This window comes from Thamnophis elegans, chromosome 2 (genome assembly GCF_009769535.1).
Source record: "Thamnophis elegans isolate rThaEle1 chromosome 2, rThaEle1.pri, whole genome shotgun sequence".
In the NCBI taxonomy this organism is placed as follows: domain Eukaryota; kingdom Metazoa; phylum Chordata; class Lepidosauria; order Squamata; family Colubridae; genus Thamnophis; species Thamnophis elegans.
In genome coordinates this window covers 50320429-50333553 of record NC_045542.1, presented here as the reverse complement: position 1 = coordinate 50333553, position 13125 = coordinate 50320429, and the positions used below count along the sequence as shown (strand labels likewise).

General features: G+C 39.6%; 1 protein-coding gene across 4 annotated transcripts in view; it reads left to right on the top strand.

The window, feature by feature from the left end:
* ABCC3 (ATP binding cassette subfamily C member 3) overlaps positions 1–13125 on the top strand; it is an 85784-nt gene that overhangs the window by 57258 nt on the left and 15401 nt on the right. The window contains exons 16-21 of one of the 4 annotated variants that reach the window (XM_032210243.1): positions 3668–3794; positions 3892–4068; positions 7181–7348; positions 9485–9668; positions 11714–11819; positions 11930–12074. In XM_032210243.1, the coding sequence (XP_032066134.1) occupies positions 3668–3794; positions 3892–4068; positions 7181–7348; positions 9485–9668; positions 11714–11819; positions 11930–12074 (907 nt within the window). Of the gene's footprint in view, positions 1–3667; positions 3795–3866; positions 4069–7180; positions 7349–9484; positions 9669–11713; positions 11820–11929; positions 12075–13125 lie in introns of those variants that run through there. The other 3 variants (XM_032210244.1, XM_032210245.1, XM_032210246.1) reach the window with 3 other exon arrangements.

Here is a 13125-nt window from a genome sequence, read left to right as displayed (position 1 = left end):
GTCACTAAACAGCTTGTTATTTTCTTTACACAGCATGTGACATAATTCTCAGTGAGCTGCAGTTGGGATTTTGCAAAATGGAAATATGTTACAGGCTGCTGCTGCGCCTTCTCCCATTGCTTATTAAGAGAATGCAGACTTTACAATGTTGGCTCTACCATTTCAATAAATTATCTCGGGCCAGAATGGATTCTGCAGTTTTACATCCCTCTCATAAATGGCACAGTGGTTTTGTATATTCATCAGTTGTGTAGAACAATTCTAAATGCTCACTGTGGACAACAGTGATATTAGGAGCCAATCTGCAACTTCTTTGGTTCAGTCCCATGCCTTGATGGACGGCACTCCTTAAGTAGCAAATTGCTGTCAGTTCTTAAAGCTTTCTTGCTCAATTCATATCTAGGATCAAACTGACTCATCTTCATTGGGCAGTCAGAAGATTCAGACATGTGCATGTTTTACAAAGCTCTTATATGCTCAGAGGCCTGTTTATTAATTCTGACTCTGTAGGCATAAACAAATATACACAATTCACTAAAGAGATTTTACTTCTGACAAAAGCTACATGCATACAATATATTACAATAAAGCAGCGGCAAATAAACTAAACAAATCCAGCTCTGCTAAGCTTTTCTTCTAACATGAACAAAACTGAAAGCAAAGGCATGAGGATAAATGATTAGCAAGATGCAAAACCAGGCTGATCATTGCTCCGTGAGATGTTTTCCTATGCAACTGAGATGAAGAACACCAGCAAACAGGGAGTGGAAAATGTAAGCCCAAGTTTAATGAGGTCTTCTCTCCTGTGTCAGGGCTTTAGGGTTCTTTTATGTTCTAGGTCTAAGTTCTTTCTTTCTATCTTTCCTTTCTGATTGATCCAAGTCCTAAGAATCTGATTTTGGGCTTTCAAATATCATTTTCCTTATCTCGGAATTTCAAATGTCCTTGATAACTGTCTTGTCCAGCAGTATAAAATTACATCAAATATTTCTCCATCTCTAGTGTTCTGTAGCCCAGAGCAACTCTGATTTATTGCCTGTGCCTCCTTAAATAGCTGTCTTTTGCAATTAAGTAGGCCAGTGCCACAGTATATTCTTTAAAAAAACACTCATATTCCAGTATATAGTTATCACATTATATCTATTATAATATTCTTAATCAAAATGTAATTTCTTAACAGTATTTCAATATACAGGGCATATGCACTGATGATTTGTTGATGTGAAAAAAGACTGAAAATTCTTATTAGACCTTCCAATCATAGGCCCTTCCTACTCATCCATGTTGGCACAAATTACTTCAAGGAATATTTTGAGGAAATTTTTGAATCTATATTAATCCTTAAATTTTACTCCTCTTCTAGAGGGTTATTTTTTTAACCCTTTTTAACCCTTCCAAAATAGCTTTTTATTTCCTTAGCTACTACTCTGCATTTTCTCTTCCTCTTTTAATTTTAACCATTTCTTCCTCTCCTTGACACTGTTCTTTGTAACTAGATCCTTTTCTTTTTATAGCCCTTTCATCATGTTTTTTTCCAAAAATCATTCTATGAGTTCCTTTCCACCCTCATTCTCAGTCTCTTTTTTCACTTCTTCATTCTATCAAGCTTTCTTTTGGGGGAGGGGAGTGCCCCATCAATGTAAATTCACTTATTTGGAAGGCACTCTGTAACTTCAGAGGTCTTCTTTTCACTCTGTTGCAAGCAGCGTCCACAACCTATATACCTTATATCCACTTATTCATTCTTTGAGGTGATTAATCTGGCTTTTAATACCTTTTCATGCAGAATTTGTACTTTTCTTCCTGCAGTCATTCTACTTTTACTCTTATTTATTTTATTCTTCTTTCTTTATTATCCATTTTCCCCCTCAAGATCCACTCTTGACTGTGTCAAAAAATGGTCTCTCCCAAAGTCACAGCCTCTTGTTACATTGATTGCCAGTAGCTTCCAGGTAGAATTCAAAGTAAAAGATCATAAAGCCCTTCAGGACACAGAGCCTAGTTATTTGAGCCACGGTGGCACAGTGGTTAGAATGCAGTACTGCAGGCTACTTCTGCTGACTGCCAGCTGCCTGCAGTTTGGCAGTTCAAATCTCACCAGGCTTAGGGTTGACTCAGCCTTCCATCCTTCCGAGGTGGGTAAAATGAGGACCCAGATTGTTGGGGGCAAGATGCTGATTCTGTAAAACGCTTAGAGAAGGCTTTAAAGCACTATGAAGTGGTATATAAGTCTAAGTGCTAGTGCTATTGATAGGCCACCATGTCCAGTACTTTCTGCCAGTCTAGTAAGATTAGGCAGTGTGGATACATTACATTCCCTTCAATCAAATAATTCTATCGGAATCTAGGAAGTCTACCTTCTCTGTCATAATATCTGCTATCTGGAACCATTTCTCCCCAGAGTTCTATATGATTCCCACTCTAATGAAATTCCAAACATCACTGAAAACCTGGCTGTTCTCGTAAGCCTGGAAAAAGAATAGTGGTTGTCCCCTTGTCAGTTTTTCTTTGGTGTGCTGCATTTGTTTTTCTGAACATGCATGATCTTTATTGTATTGTTCTTTCCTTTTTAAAGTATCAGCCATATAGAACAAAGGTCCCCAACTCTTGGGCTGTGACTGACTACTGGGCCTTGGCCTATTTGCAACCAGGCCATGTGAACGGTGGGTCGACTTGCATGCAGCTCATGCTTGCGCAAGTTGAACTGTTTGCGCACCATCCCACCATTCCTGCGCCTAGGTTCCCCCCCGCCCCAGCTGGGCACCAAGTCACAACGGTTACGGACCACTGATCTAGAATCATCTGGAATCAATTGTTCTTTTAGATTGAATATGTATAAACAGAGATTCTTAAATCATATATTCAAATCATATATTTTTAAGGAAGTAACTGTTACCATTCTAATTTGTTTGAATATCTCCAAAGGGCCAATTATTTTCTTTTATTCAAGTCAAATCACCTTCATTCAGACCTATTTCTTCCTTCTCCTTTTTTAATTTCACAGATGTACAAATATATGTTTTTATCTTTTTCATTTCATTTCTTAATCCATTATCACTGCTTCCTTTACAATTTAGGTCACAAACTTCCATATACTGTGGCTGTGAACAGTTAGCTTGCATGAAAAAATCAACCCCATTCTGTTTAGCACTGACCTTAAGAATCAATGCGGAGAGAGAAAACAGCTGGTTGCATTTGTACTTTCTGTTCCTTAATTTCTTAAGGTGGCACTTGAGTGACATCAAAATATCTTTCATGCCTTCCTCTTCTGTAGTCATGAATTCTGCAGCTCGTGTTCTTCATTCTTTCTCAGATTACTGAAACATGAATGAGGTCAAGGTTGATTAAATAAAGGTTCCTGTTAGAATTTTGCACTGAACTTTCACGTAAAGGAAAAATAGGCAGGCATGCTAGGTGTTTTTCTTATGACGGACTCCAGAAAACATGTCTTGGTCTGTTTCAGCAATAGCAGTCTATTTTCACTTTCAAGCTCTGACAAATTAAGCTGTAGTCCACTCAAGTGTATGTTACAAAATATCAGTTAGCCTTTAAGAATCCTTCTTTGTTGTTTGTTGAGTTCTTTGTTGATTTTGCTGTAATGCTTACATTTTAAATCAGTTCCACTTCTGAACAAATCTCTTGGTTTTGCCTTTGTCCTCTCCTCCAGTATAAATTGGCTAGTCCCCACTGGTTCTTTGGTGGCCGTAGTGGGCCAGGTTGGCTGCGGGAAGTCTTCCTTGGTGTCAGCTCTTCTTGGTGAAATGGAGAAACTCAGTGGAGATGTGGCAGTGAAGGTTGGTTTTCAGCAGTTTGAAAAATATTCTGACAATCTGAATATTTGAAATATCTGTGTAGCTTCTAATCAGATTTGTCTTATGTTACTGCTTTTAGGGTTCGGTTGCTTATGTACCCCAGCTACCTTGGATCCAGAATGCTACTTTGAAAGATAATATTTTGTTTGGCCACCCTCTTAAAGAGCTGAAATATCAGACTGTGTTAGAGGGATGTGCCTTGAAACAAGATCTTGAGATGCTTCCTGGAGGAGATCAAACAGAAATAGGTGAGAAGGTAAGACCTTTAGCAAGACATGCAATAGTTGCCTCTCTGAATCCTCTCCACTATCATCACAGCAAGGCTTTGGGGGTAAATACCAGAGGTGGGATGCTCCCGGTTCAGCCTGAATGGGGGGAACCAGTAGTAGTGGCAGCGGGAGGCTCCATCCACCCACCCGGATGCTTCTGTGCATGCGCAGAAGCGTTGCACACATGCATGAGTGAACCAGTAGTAAAAAAAATAGGAAACCCACCACTGGTGAATACAGTTTGACCATGCCAGGGACACTCCCAAAATGTCCATCTCATTATTCATTCTATTCATGAAATAAATAATTTGGGGGTGAGCATGGACATCAGTACTTTCTTCTCAAAATACAAATGGGTGAGACAAAAAGCAAAGCAAAAGTGGGGACTATGTTCCAGAACCTGAATCTACATTGTTGAATTCTACCAAATCTTTTGCATAATGAGATTCGGAAGCCCGTAACGTGATCCAGAAAGAAGTACAGGTCAGTTGTCAAATCTAAGTCAAATTAAGTAATTTCATCCCATAAAACGTAACAGTTACCCATTTCACAGGAGTCAAGGATAAATAAGATTAGATAGAAGAAGGACAATCAACTCCTTATGTATAGTGAGAATGAAAGAAAGCTAAATATTTTCTCCTTACTTAGCAACTGCAATTCATCTCCGACAAAATGCAAACCGTGTGTGTGTGTCTGTCTGTCTGTCTGTGTGTGTCTGTGTGTGTGTGTGTGAGAGAGAGAGAGAGATGATGCCATCTAATTTAGATAAAATTCCCTCATGCAGCAACACCAGCCTCACTGCAGTGTGCATTGTTATCAGGTGTAGAAATTTGGTCGTAAGTACATGAATTGATTGAAAAATGATTTTTTTTACTACTGTTTACTATTGTTTCTTATCATTTTATTTGCAAATGGTCACTTAATAAAGCAAACCACTAAATGAGGAATGGCTGTAATGAGCTTGAGCTTTTATATTTATTTATTCTGCAAATTTATATAGCTAGGGAAGAAAGCACTGTGGGGAAAAAGCAACGTGGTGGAACATACCAGGCTATGAAAGTATGCTAAGCAGAGGACTAATTGGGATAGAAATGAGGTTTGTATATAAAGTCAGAGTTGAGGAAAAGATAGAATGAAAGAGAAGAGTAAATGGGAAGCAGTGACATTTGAATAATGTAGTGGATTTAAAGCTTTCCACTCATCATTTTGAAAAAGATTGTGGGATTTTCCAAACAATTACCTTTTATTTAAATTCAAATTACCAAAGCATGTATGAATGGTTGATTGATTGATTCAGAGGAAGACTGATAGTATTTTCTTATTACCAGTCTAAAAGATAAGAAAGATCCTGAAAATGGAACAGTGGTTCCAATTTCTCAGCATTTTTTAAGCTCTTTAATTTTTCGCAGAGAAAAAGAGCCCCTGAGGCTGGATTAGAGCAAGGATTTACCTAGGCCAGTATCCATTTTTCACACTATTTTTCCGATGCCTTGGAGAAGCCACAAGTAGAGCATGTATTAAGCAAGCCTCTCCTGGACCCATTAATTAAATGTTGGTCTGAGGCAGTACAGGGACCCTCATTTAGTTTATTTATTTATAGCAGATTGTTGGGAAATATATAAAATTTCAGTTGAGCAATGAAGTGTGTTATAGCTTTCCCTTCCACAGATTTGTCTAATCCTTGAAAGTCAGTTCAAGTTGATTCCTTTGAAACTCATTCAACTTGATATAGGCAGTACCAGAGATCTTATATCAGAGAATTTCCATCATGCAACCTCAGTGGATTAATTTAGGGAGAAAAAGAAGGGGGGGGGAGAGAAATTCTAGCTTCATAACTTTCCAGCTGCTTTACGGTGTGATCTGTTTTCCTGCAATTCAGCCTTTCCTCAACCAGCTCCTGAGCACACTGGTTGCCCTTTTCTGCACTTCCGGAGGTGTCACTCCCTTAGAAAGAAGGAGTCATTTATCTTGGTCATTTCCCCATTGTCCTGCCAGCCCCAAGACCATACTGCTTTGGGGTTTTTTTGTCATGTAACCAGTGACCTCTATAACTCCCATTAGCCAACTAACAGAAAGATTATGTGCCAAGGCTGAAGCTGCATATCAATCTAGGTGTAATTAATTGATGCAATAATGGAACAGATTCCCTCAAGAAATATTGGGCTCTCTTTTTCTGGCAGGATATAAACAGAAGCTGGAGGGGCATCTCACAGAGTGTTGTGGCCTGCCAGCAGAGCTGGCAGAAGATTCAGACAGTGAGGAGGTTGGGGAGGAACATGGGCCAGTCCTGGAGTCTGGGGAGGGCTCTGATGAGGGCTCTGTGTCGGAGGCAGAAAGGGGGCCAGAGCCATATGCCAGTCATCAGCTGCCTTCAGTGTCAGAAATCAGTGAGGCAGACAAACAGCTGGAGTCTATTCCCAGTGTGTGCAAGCACAGAGTTACCAGATGAAGGGAACAGCTAAAGAACAGGGATCAGCTTGGGAGTAAGGCCATAGGGGGATGATGAATGGCCTCTCCCAGAGGAAATAAAAGAGGAGTGAAAGGGGAGTGGAGTTTGCAGGAGACAATTAGTTTGCTGAATTGGTTTGTGACTCAACACTCCTTGCCAGGTTTTGCAGATATCAGCCTGTCAGCTCTCCAAGCCAGATAAGGTCTATGACTGTAAATCCTCCCTTGAAAGACTTTGCTGAATGTGACTGAACAGAATTCACAGTATATTAATAAAAGAGGTTTTTGTTAGGACAAGAAGTTTGCTTCATGCTCTTGGGAAGCTTCAGTCAGAACACAGAGATGCTATAATAGTGGATTCCTACAATGAGCAGAAGGGCGAACTAGGACAGTGATCTAGAACCCTTCCAGACCTTCCCTTCTGTAATTCTTTGAATCAATTGGATACTATATCTGGGAGCATGCAGCCAATAGGGCACCAACTATTATTGTCTTTCCAGGTCACAGGTATCTGAATTGCACCTTAGGTTTCCCCATGTTTGAGCTCTCCCTGCAGATATGGTAGGTTTTGGTAGAACTGGCACCATTCATTGTTGCATTTGAAAGGCGTGATATATTCCTCCCCTCTTTTCTCCTCTTTTCACCCCACAGGGCATCAATCTTTCAGGTGGCCAGCGGCAACGAGTGAGCCTTGCCCGTGCTGTGTTCAGCAACACTGATGTTTATTTGTTAGATGATCCTCTTTCAGCAGTAGATTCTCATGTGGCAAAACACATCTTTGACAATGTTGTTGGACCGGAAGGAATACTTAAAGGAAAGGTGAGCCCAAAGAGATGTAAAATTGCGTATTTATTGGCACATATCCCTTTTGAAAGAGAGATTCTCACTGCTAGTCGTAAAATTTATTATTTTTTTAAAAGTCTAATAAGTCAGACTTTTTCAGTGTTTTACTTACCTGATCCAATGGACCACAATGATGCCAGTCCAGGGATAGGCTGTTCTTGGTACAGCTATAAGCTATGCAATACAATGGAATTTGCAGTCCATTACTGCTCATCCATTCCATCCTAGAAATCCAGTCCTGTTTTTCTTGAATCATTCAATCGTTTGATGTACATCATACTTTTTTCTTGAAGTTCAAGGTGGCATAGTCGCTCCTCATATTTTACACTCAGAACAAGAACCCTTTTAAAAAAATTACATTTATTAATTTTCTATTAATCACGTTTCTTAGTGCTTAATAAACATTGTGTTGTCTGGGTATTTAATTTACTTAACAATACAGACTCCAATCCTTACTCTCCACTCATTGGCGGATTAAGGCTCACTGGTGCCCTAAGCAGTGACAAATCTTGGTGCCCTCCTCCTTTGTACATACTGTAAAAATCTTCATTGTTTTTTTTCTTTCTCAACTTTGTAGTGCCCTCTTTGGGCACGGTGCCCTAAACACGTGCTTAGTCTGTTTAATGGTTAATACACCACTGTCGCCATTCCTTTTTTCCAAGCACTGGTAAAATAAGTTCCAGGTTTGATAATATTTTGTGTCTTCTTTGTGTTTGGTTTTCAATGTAAGTATATCCATTTCTGCACAGTCTAGTATCTTAGTAATTATCTCTTCATCATGTAATGTTCTTCATCTTTCCAATATTGTGCAAAGATCATCCTCATTGATGTTTGAACCTGGATTAGAAGATAGTGGCTGGCTCAAAGTCACCCAGTGAACCTCTATGGTTGAAGCTTGATTTGACCCTGGATTTCCTACCTCCTGACCCAAGGCTCTAATCTTTACATTACACTAGTCCTCAGCAGTGGTGGGATTCAATTTTTTTTTACTACTGGTTCTGTGGCCATGGCTTGATGGGAGTGGCAGGGTAAGGATACTGTCAAATCCCCATTCCCTCCCAATCAGCTGGGGCTCGGGAGGCAGAGAATAGATGGGGGCAGGGCCAGTCAGAGGTGGTATTTACCGCCTCTGGTCCTCAGTTACTGTTGGTTGGTTGGTTGACCTTTGATATTTTTCTGGTAGATTTTTCTACTATGTTTAATCATCTTTGGGCAGGAAGCAGAAACCCACACCCTTCCCGATATTGCTGAATCACCACTCCTATCATTCCTCACCAATCATCATGTTGGCTGGGATTGCTGCAGGTTGTCATTGAGCACCATCTGGAGGGCTGCAAATTCCCTACACCTGGCTTGAAATATGATTCCCCCCCCTTTCAATGTTATCTTCCTTGCGCCTAGACATCATCTGCTGTGTACAAGAAATCATCCAAAATACATGTGGAAAACTCACTTAACAAATATCTCACTTGGCAACAAAATTTTGGGCTCATTTGTGGTCGTACGTCAAGGACTAGCTATATCTTCTCTCTCTGATTACCATCTGATCAGTTCTAAATGATGCTTGAAAGTCAGATTGACAAGATGCCTCTGCCATTGTTTGTTATGAGACCGGCTGGTAATATGTGCTAAGAAGAATATAACTTTAATACGGTCATAGACCAGCAATAGACATCACTTTTTACAATATTTTTTTTAAAAAAATAGTACTGACATTAATAGTGGATAATAATATCCCTGTTAAGAAAATACAAGTTCTCAAACTGTTTAGGTCACTCCCTAGTTTACATGGGTGAAGGCCAATAAGTATGTGAGTAACTAAAATGTTCCAAAGATTATTAGAGGTATCTCCAAAAAATAGGTTCAAGTTGACAACTATAATTCTGTAACCAATTTTTTTCTTGTGGACATTGCAGAAACACAGAATTTTGCCACTGCTGGTAATATGAGAGGTGTTGTTCATTTCTTAAAGTTTGCAGCAGTGTTTATTTCATAAGATGTAATCAAGCTTGTCTTAATTGTAACTATTAAAATTAAATATATCTGTATTTTAAGAATGTTTTAATTCTAGCAAGACAGCACTTCTGACCACTATACTGTTTTTATTTTCAGACTCGAATTTTGGTGACCCATGGCGTTCATTTTTTACCTCAGGTGGACTACATTGTAGTTGTTGTGGATGGTAGAATCTCTGAAATGGGATCCTATCAAGAGCTTTTGCAACAAAACGGGGCTTTTGCAGAATTCCTCCGCAATTATGCACCTGATGAAGATATAGAAGAAGATGAGCCAACAAGTGATAACACTTTTATTGTTGCTGTTTTAGTTCTTTTTCTATTGACATGCTCAGTCTGTTAGATTATGCAGGAATCAATCAATCTCTCCCTCCCTCCCTCCCTCCCTCCCTCCCTCCCTCTCTCTCTCTTTGAAAAACATCAGAATGTGCACTACAAAGGGAAGGTATAACAATTCAATTCAATTTAAACATTCAGAAATGTTTAAAGCTGCCTACATGCTTGCATATTGATCTAAACCAGGAGTCATCAAACGATGGCCTGGGGGCCGAATACAGTCCACCGAAGCCATTAATCCATCCTGTGAGGGACCACAAGGCTGCCCCACCCACATTGCCTCACCCACATCGTCCCACCGCCCCCTACCCACCTTATGGAGGCCGAGGAGGCCAAAAACAGGATGCACGGAGGCCCCAGGAAGCCAAAAATGGGCCCATTTTGGGCAGCAGAATGATTCTGGAGGCTGAGGAGGCCCAAAAAACGATGCACAGATGCCCCAGGAAGCCAAAACAGGCCTGCTTTTGGATGGCAGAGTGGTTCTGGAGCCAAAAATGGGCCCGTTTTTGGACTCCCCAGCCTCCAAAGAGAGAGGGAAGGAGGGAGGGAGGGAGGGAGGGAGGGAGGGAGGGAGGGAGAGAGAGAGAGAGAGAGAGAGAGAGAGAGAGAGAGAGAGAGAGAGAGAGATGCACCCTCCCCGCCCCCAGGCAGCCGCATCTCTTCACTAATCTGCTTTCCACCCCCAGGAGCATAACAAATTAAAGTTTAATTTGTGTGTATTGTTTAATGGACTGCTAAATTGCCCATGCCCACCCAGTCACATAACCACCTAGCCATACCCAGCCAGCCAGTCTAGCCCTCCAACAGTCTGAGTGATTGTGAATTGGCCCCCTGTTTAAAAAGTTTGAGGACCCCTGATCTAAACAGTTTCACCAATTTATCAATTTTTAAAACGAATAAGATAAAAATAGGAAGCTAAATGTCAATGGAGAATCTCAGTCATCCAAGTCATGATTGTCCCAAAGGTGCTTTTTCCAAAGGCAACTGGATTTTCTGGTTTTTTTTCTTTGAAGACATTTCACTTCTCATCCAAGAAGCTTCTTCAGTTCTGAAGAATCACGTACAATTCAATCAGAGTTGAAGAAGCTTCTTAGATGAGAAGCAAAACATCTTCAAAGAAAATCCCCCCAGAAAAGTCCAGTTGCCTCTGGAAAAAGCACCTTTGGGATAAAAATAGGACATTCCAGTTTTTCCACTAGATATATTATTTTCTGTTTTTCCACCTCTTTTTCTTATTTCTTCCACCATGACTACCATCTTCAAAAGTAGGACATAGTACAATAAGATACTCCCAAGTAACTTCAGAAATAATTGTTCTGTAGTGCAGCCAAAGATCTCAATGTCTGTAGTTTCTTGCTTTCGTTTAGTATAGGCTCACTCAAATGTGGCAGAGTCAGTATCTCAAAAAATATCCCCCCCATTGTACTTGGTGATGAAACTGGAAGGATGCGTTAAAAATCCCAATACACTGAAATCCTAAGTGCAAGCATACAGGTAGTCCTCAACTTACAACAGTTCATTTAGTGATCGTTTGAAGTTACGGAGGCACTGAAAAAAGTGACTTATGATTGTTTTTCATATTTACGACCATTGCAGCATCCCCATGGTCACGTGATCAAAATTCAGACACTTGGCAACTGGCGTGTATTCCTGGGTGTTCTGGAGTCATGTGATCCCCTTTTGCGACCTTCTGATAAGCAAAGTCAATGGGAAAGCCAGATTCACTTAACAGCCGTGTTCCTGACTTAACACCTGCGGCGATTCACTTAACAATTGTGGCAAGAAAGGTTGTAAAATGAGGAAAAATTCACTTAACAACTGTCTCACTTAGCAACATAAATTTTGTACTCCATTATGGTCTTAAGGACTACCCTCAGCCGAGTTTCATTTTTGCTCCTTATTTTTTGTGACTTAGAAAGCACTGAACTCGGACTGTCTAGAAGATATTCTTTTAGAAAACCCAAATAATTAAATATTTGTCCCTCTTTAGTAATGGAGGATGAAGAGGTTCTGCTTGCTGAAGACACTCTCAGCAACCACACAGATCTGGCAGATAATGAACCAGTCACAAATGAAGTCCGCAAACAGTTCCTCAGGTAAGCCTGGAATCGCTTTTTAAGTGACTAGGCTGACAGTTGAAATCAAGTGTGTGTACTTCATAGTAATGGATCTTTCTGGGGTTTTTTTTTTCTGAAAAAAAAATCAGGCAACTCAGTGTAATATCTTCAGATGGTGAATTATCTAGCAAAAAGTCTACCAAACGAAAGGTGTGTGACAAAAAGTCCATGGAGCCTCCTGTAAAAGGCACTTCTGAGAAACTCATCCAGGCAGAAACTGCTGAAACTGGCACAGTAAGGAACTTTTGCTTAACATTAACTTTTTTTGTGGTAGAATAACTGTCTAATTAACTATGTGGGATCTATCCCAAAAGTGCTTTTTTTCAAGAGGCAACTGGACTTTCTAGGTTGTTTTTTTTTTTTTTTTTTTGAAGATGTTTCGCTTCTCATCCAAGAAGCTTCTTTGGACCTGAAGAAACTTCTTGGATGAGAAGCAAAACATCTTCAAAGAAAAACCAGAAAGTCCAGTTGCCTCTTGGGGAAAAAAAAACATCTTTGGGACAACCATGACTTAGATGACTTAAGAATTTCCATAGATGTATGTGGGATTTGAATATGAACAGAGAAAAGAATACAGCTATCGGAGAGGTTTAGCAGCTTTTTTTCCATCAAGTTTTATTTTATTTTATACTATTTATAGATATCAATGTGTGAATGTTGTGATGCCTGGGCATCATACATTTGAATACAAATAAACATAATATTATTACTCATAGTTATAACATTTCATTTTCATTATTTCGTATGGTTTACACATACCTTTTACTACGACATTTCTTGCCCAAACTTTTGGTGGGATTTTTTTAAAAATAAACTTTTTAAAGCCTTCTGCCACATTGTTCATGTTTTGCTGTCAAGATGATAGAAACTCCCTTACTGATTTTCTTAATTAGTGTTCAAAGAGATTCTGTAAGCTGTAAAAGTGATCCAGAGATGTTGGGGTTATAGGCCGCCTACAGCTGTTTTGTGATGAAAAAAAGAATAATTCAACTTTTGTAACAGCAGTAACAAATGAAGAATCAAGCTATGGTTTGCAGGTTCTTTAAGTGTATCCTGTAAACTGGATTTACAGCAGAGTTCATGCAGTGATATTCTGAGACAATAGGCTAGAGATTGCTTTAGTATTATATTGTACTATTGCTGAATTTAAAAAGGTGCTTTTGGCCAGTTTGAAAATAGACACGCTGCAGTGTTTGTCTTTGTCTTGATGTGGAATGTAGATACAATCTAAAATCTCTTTAATGCTTTAATTTGGTAATTTCATAAATATTATAGAAGTACTTTA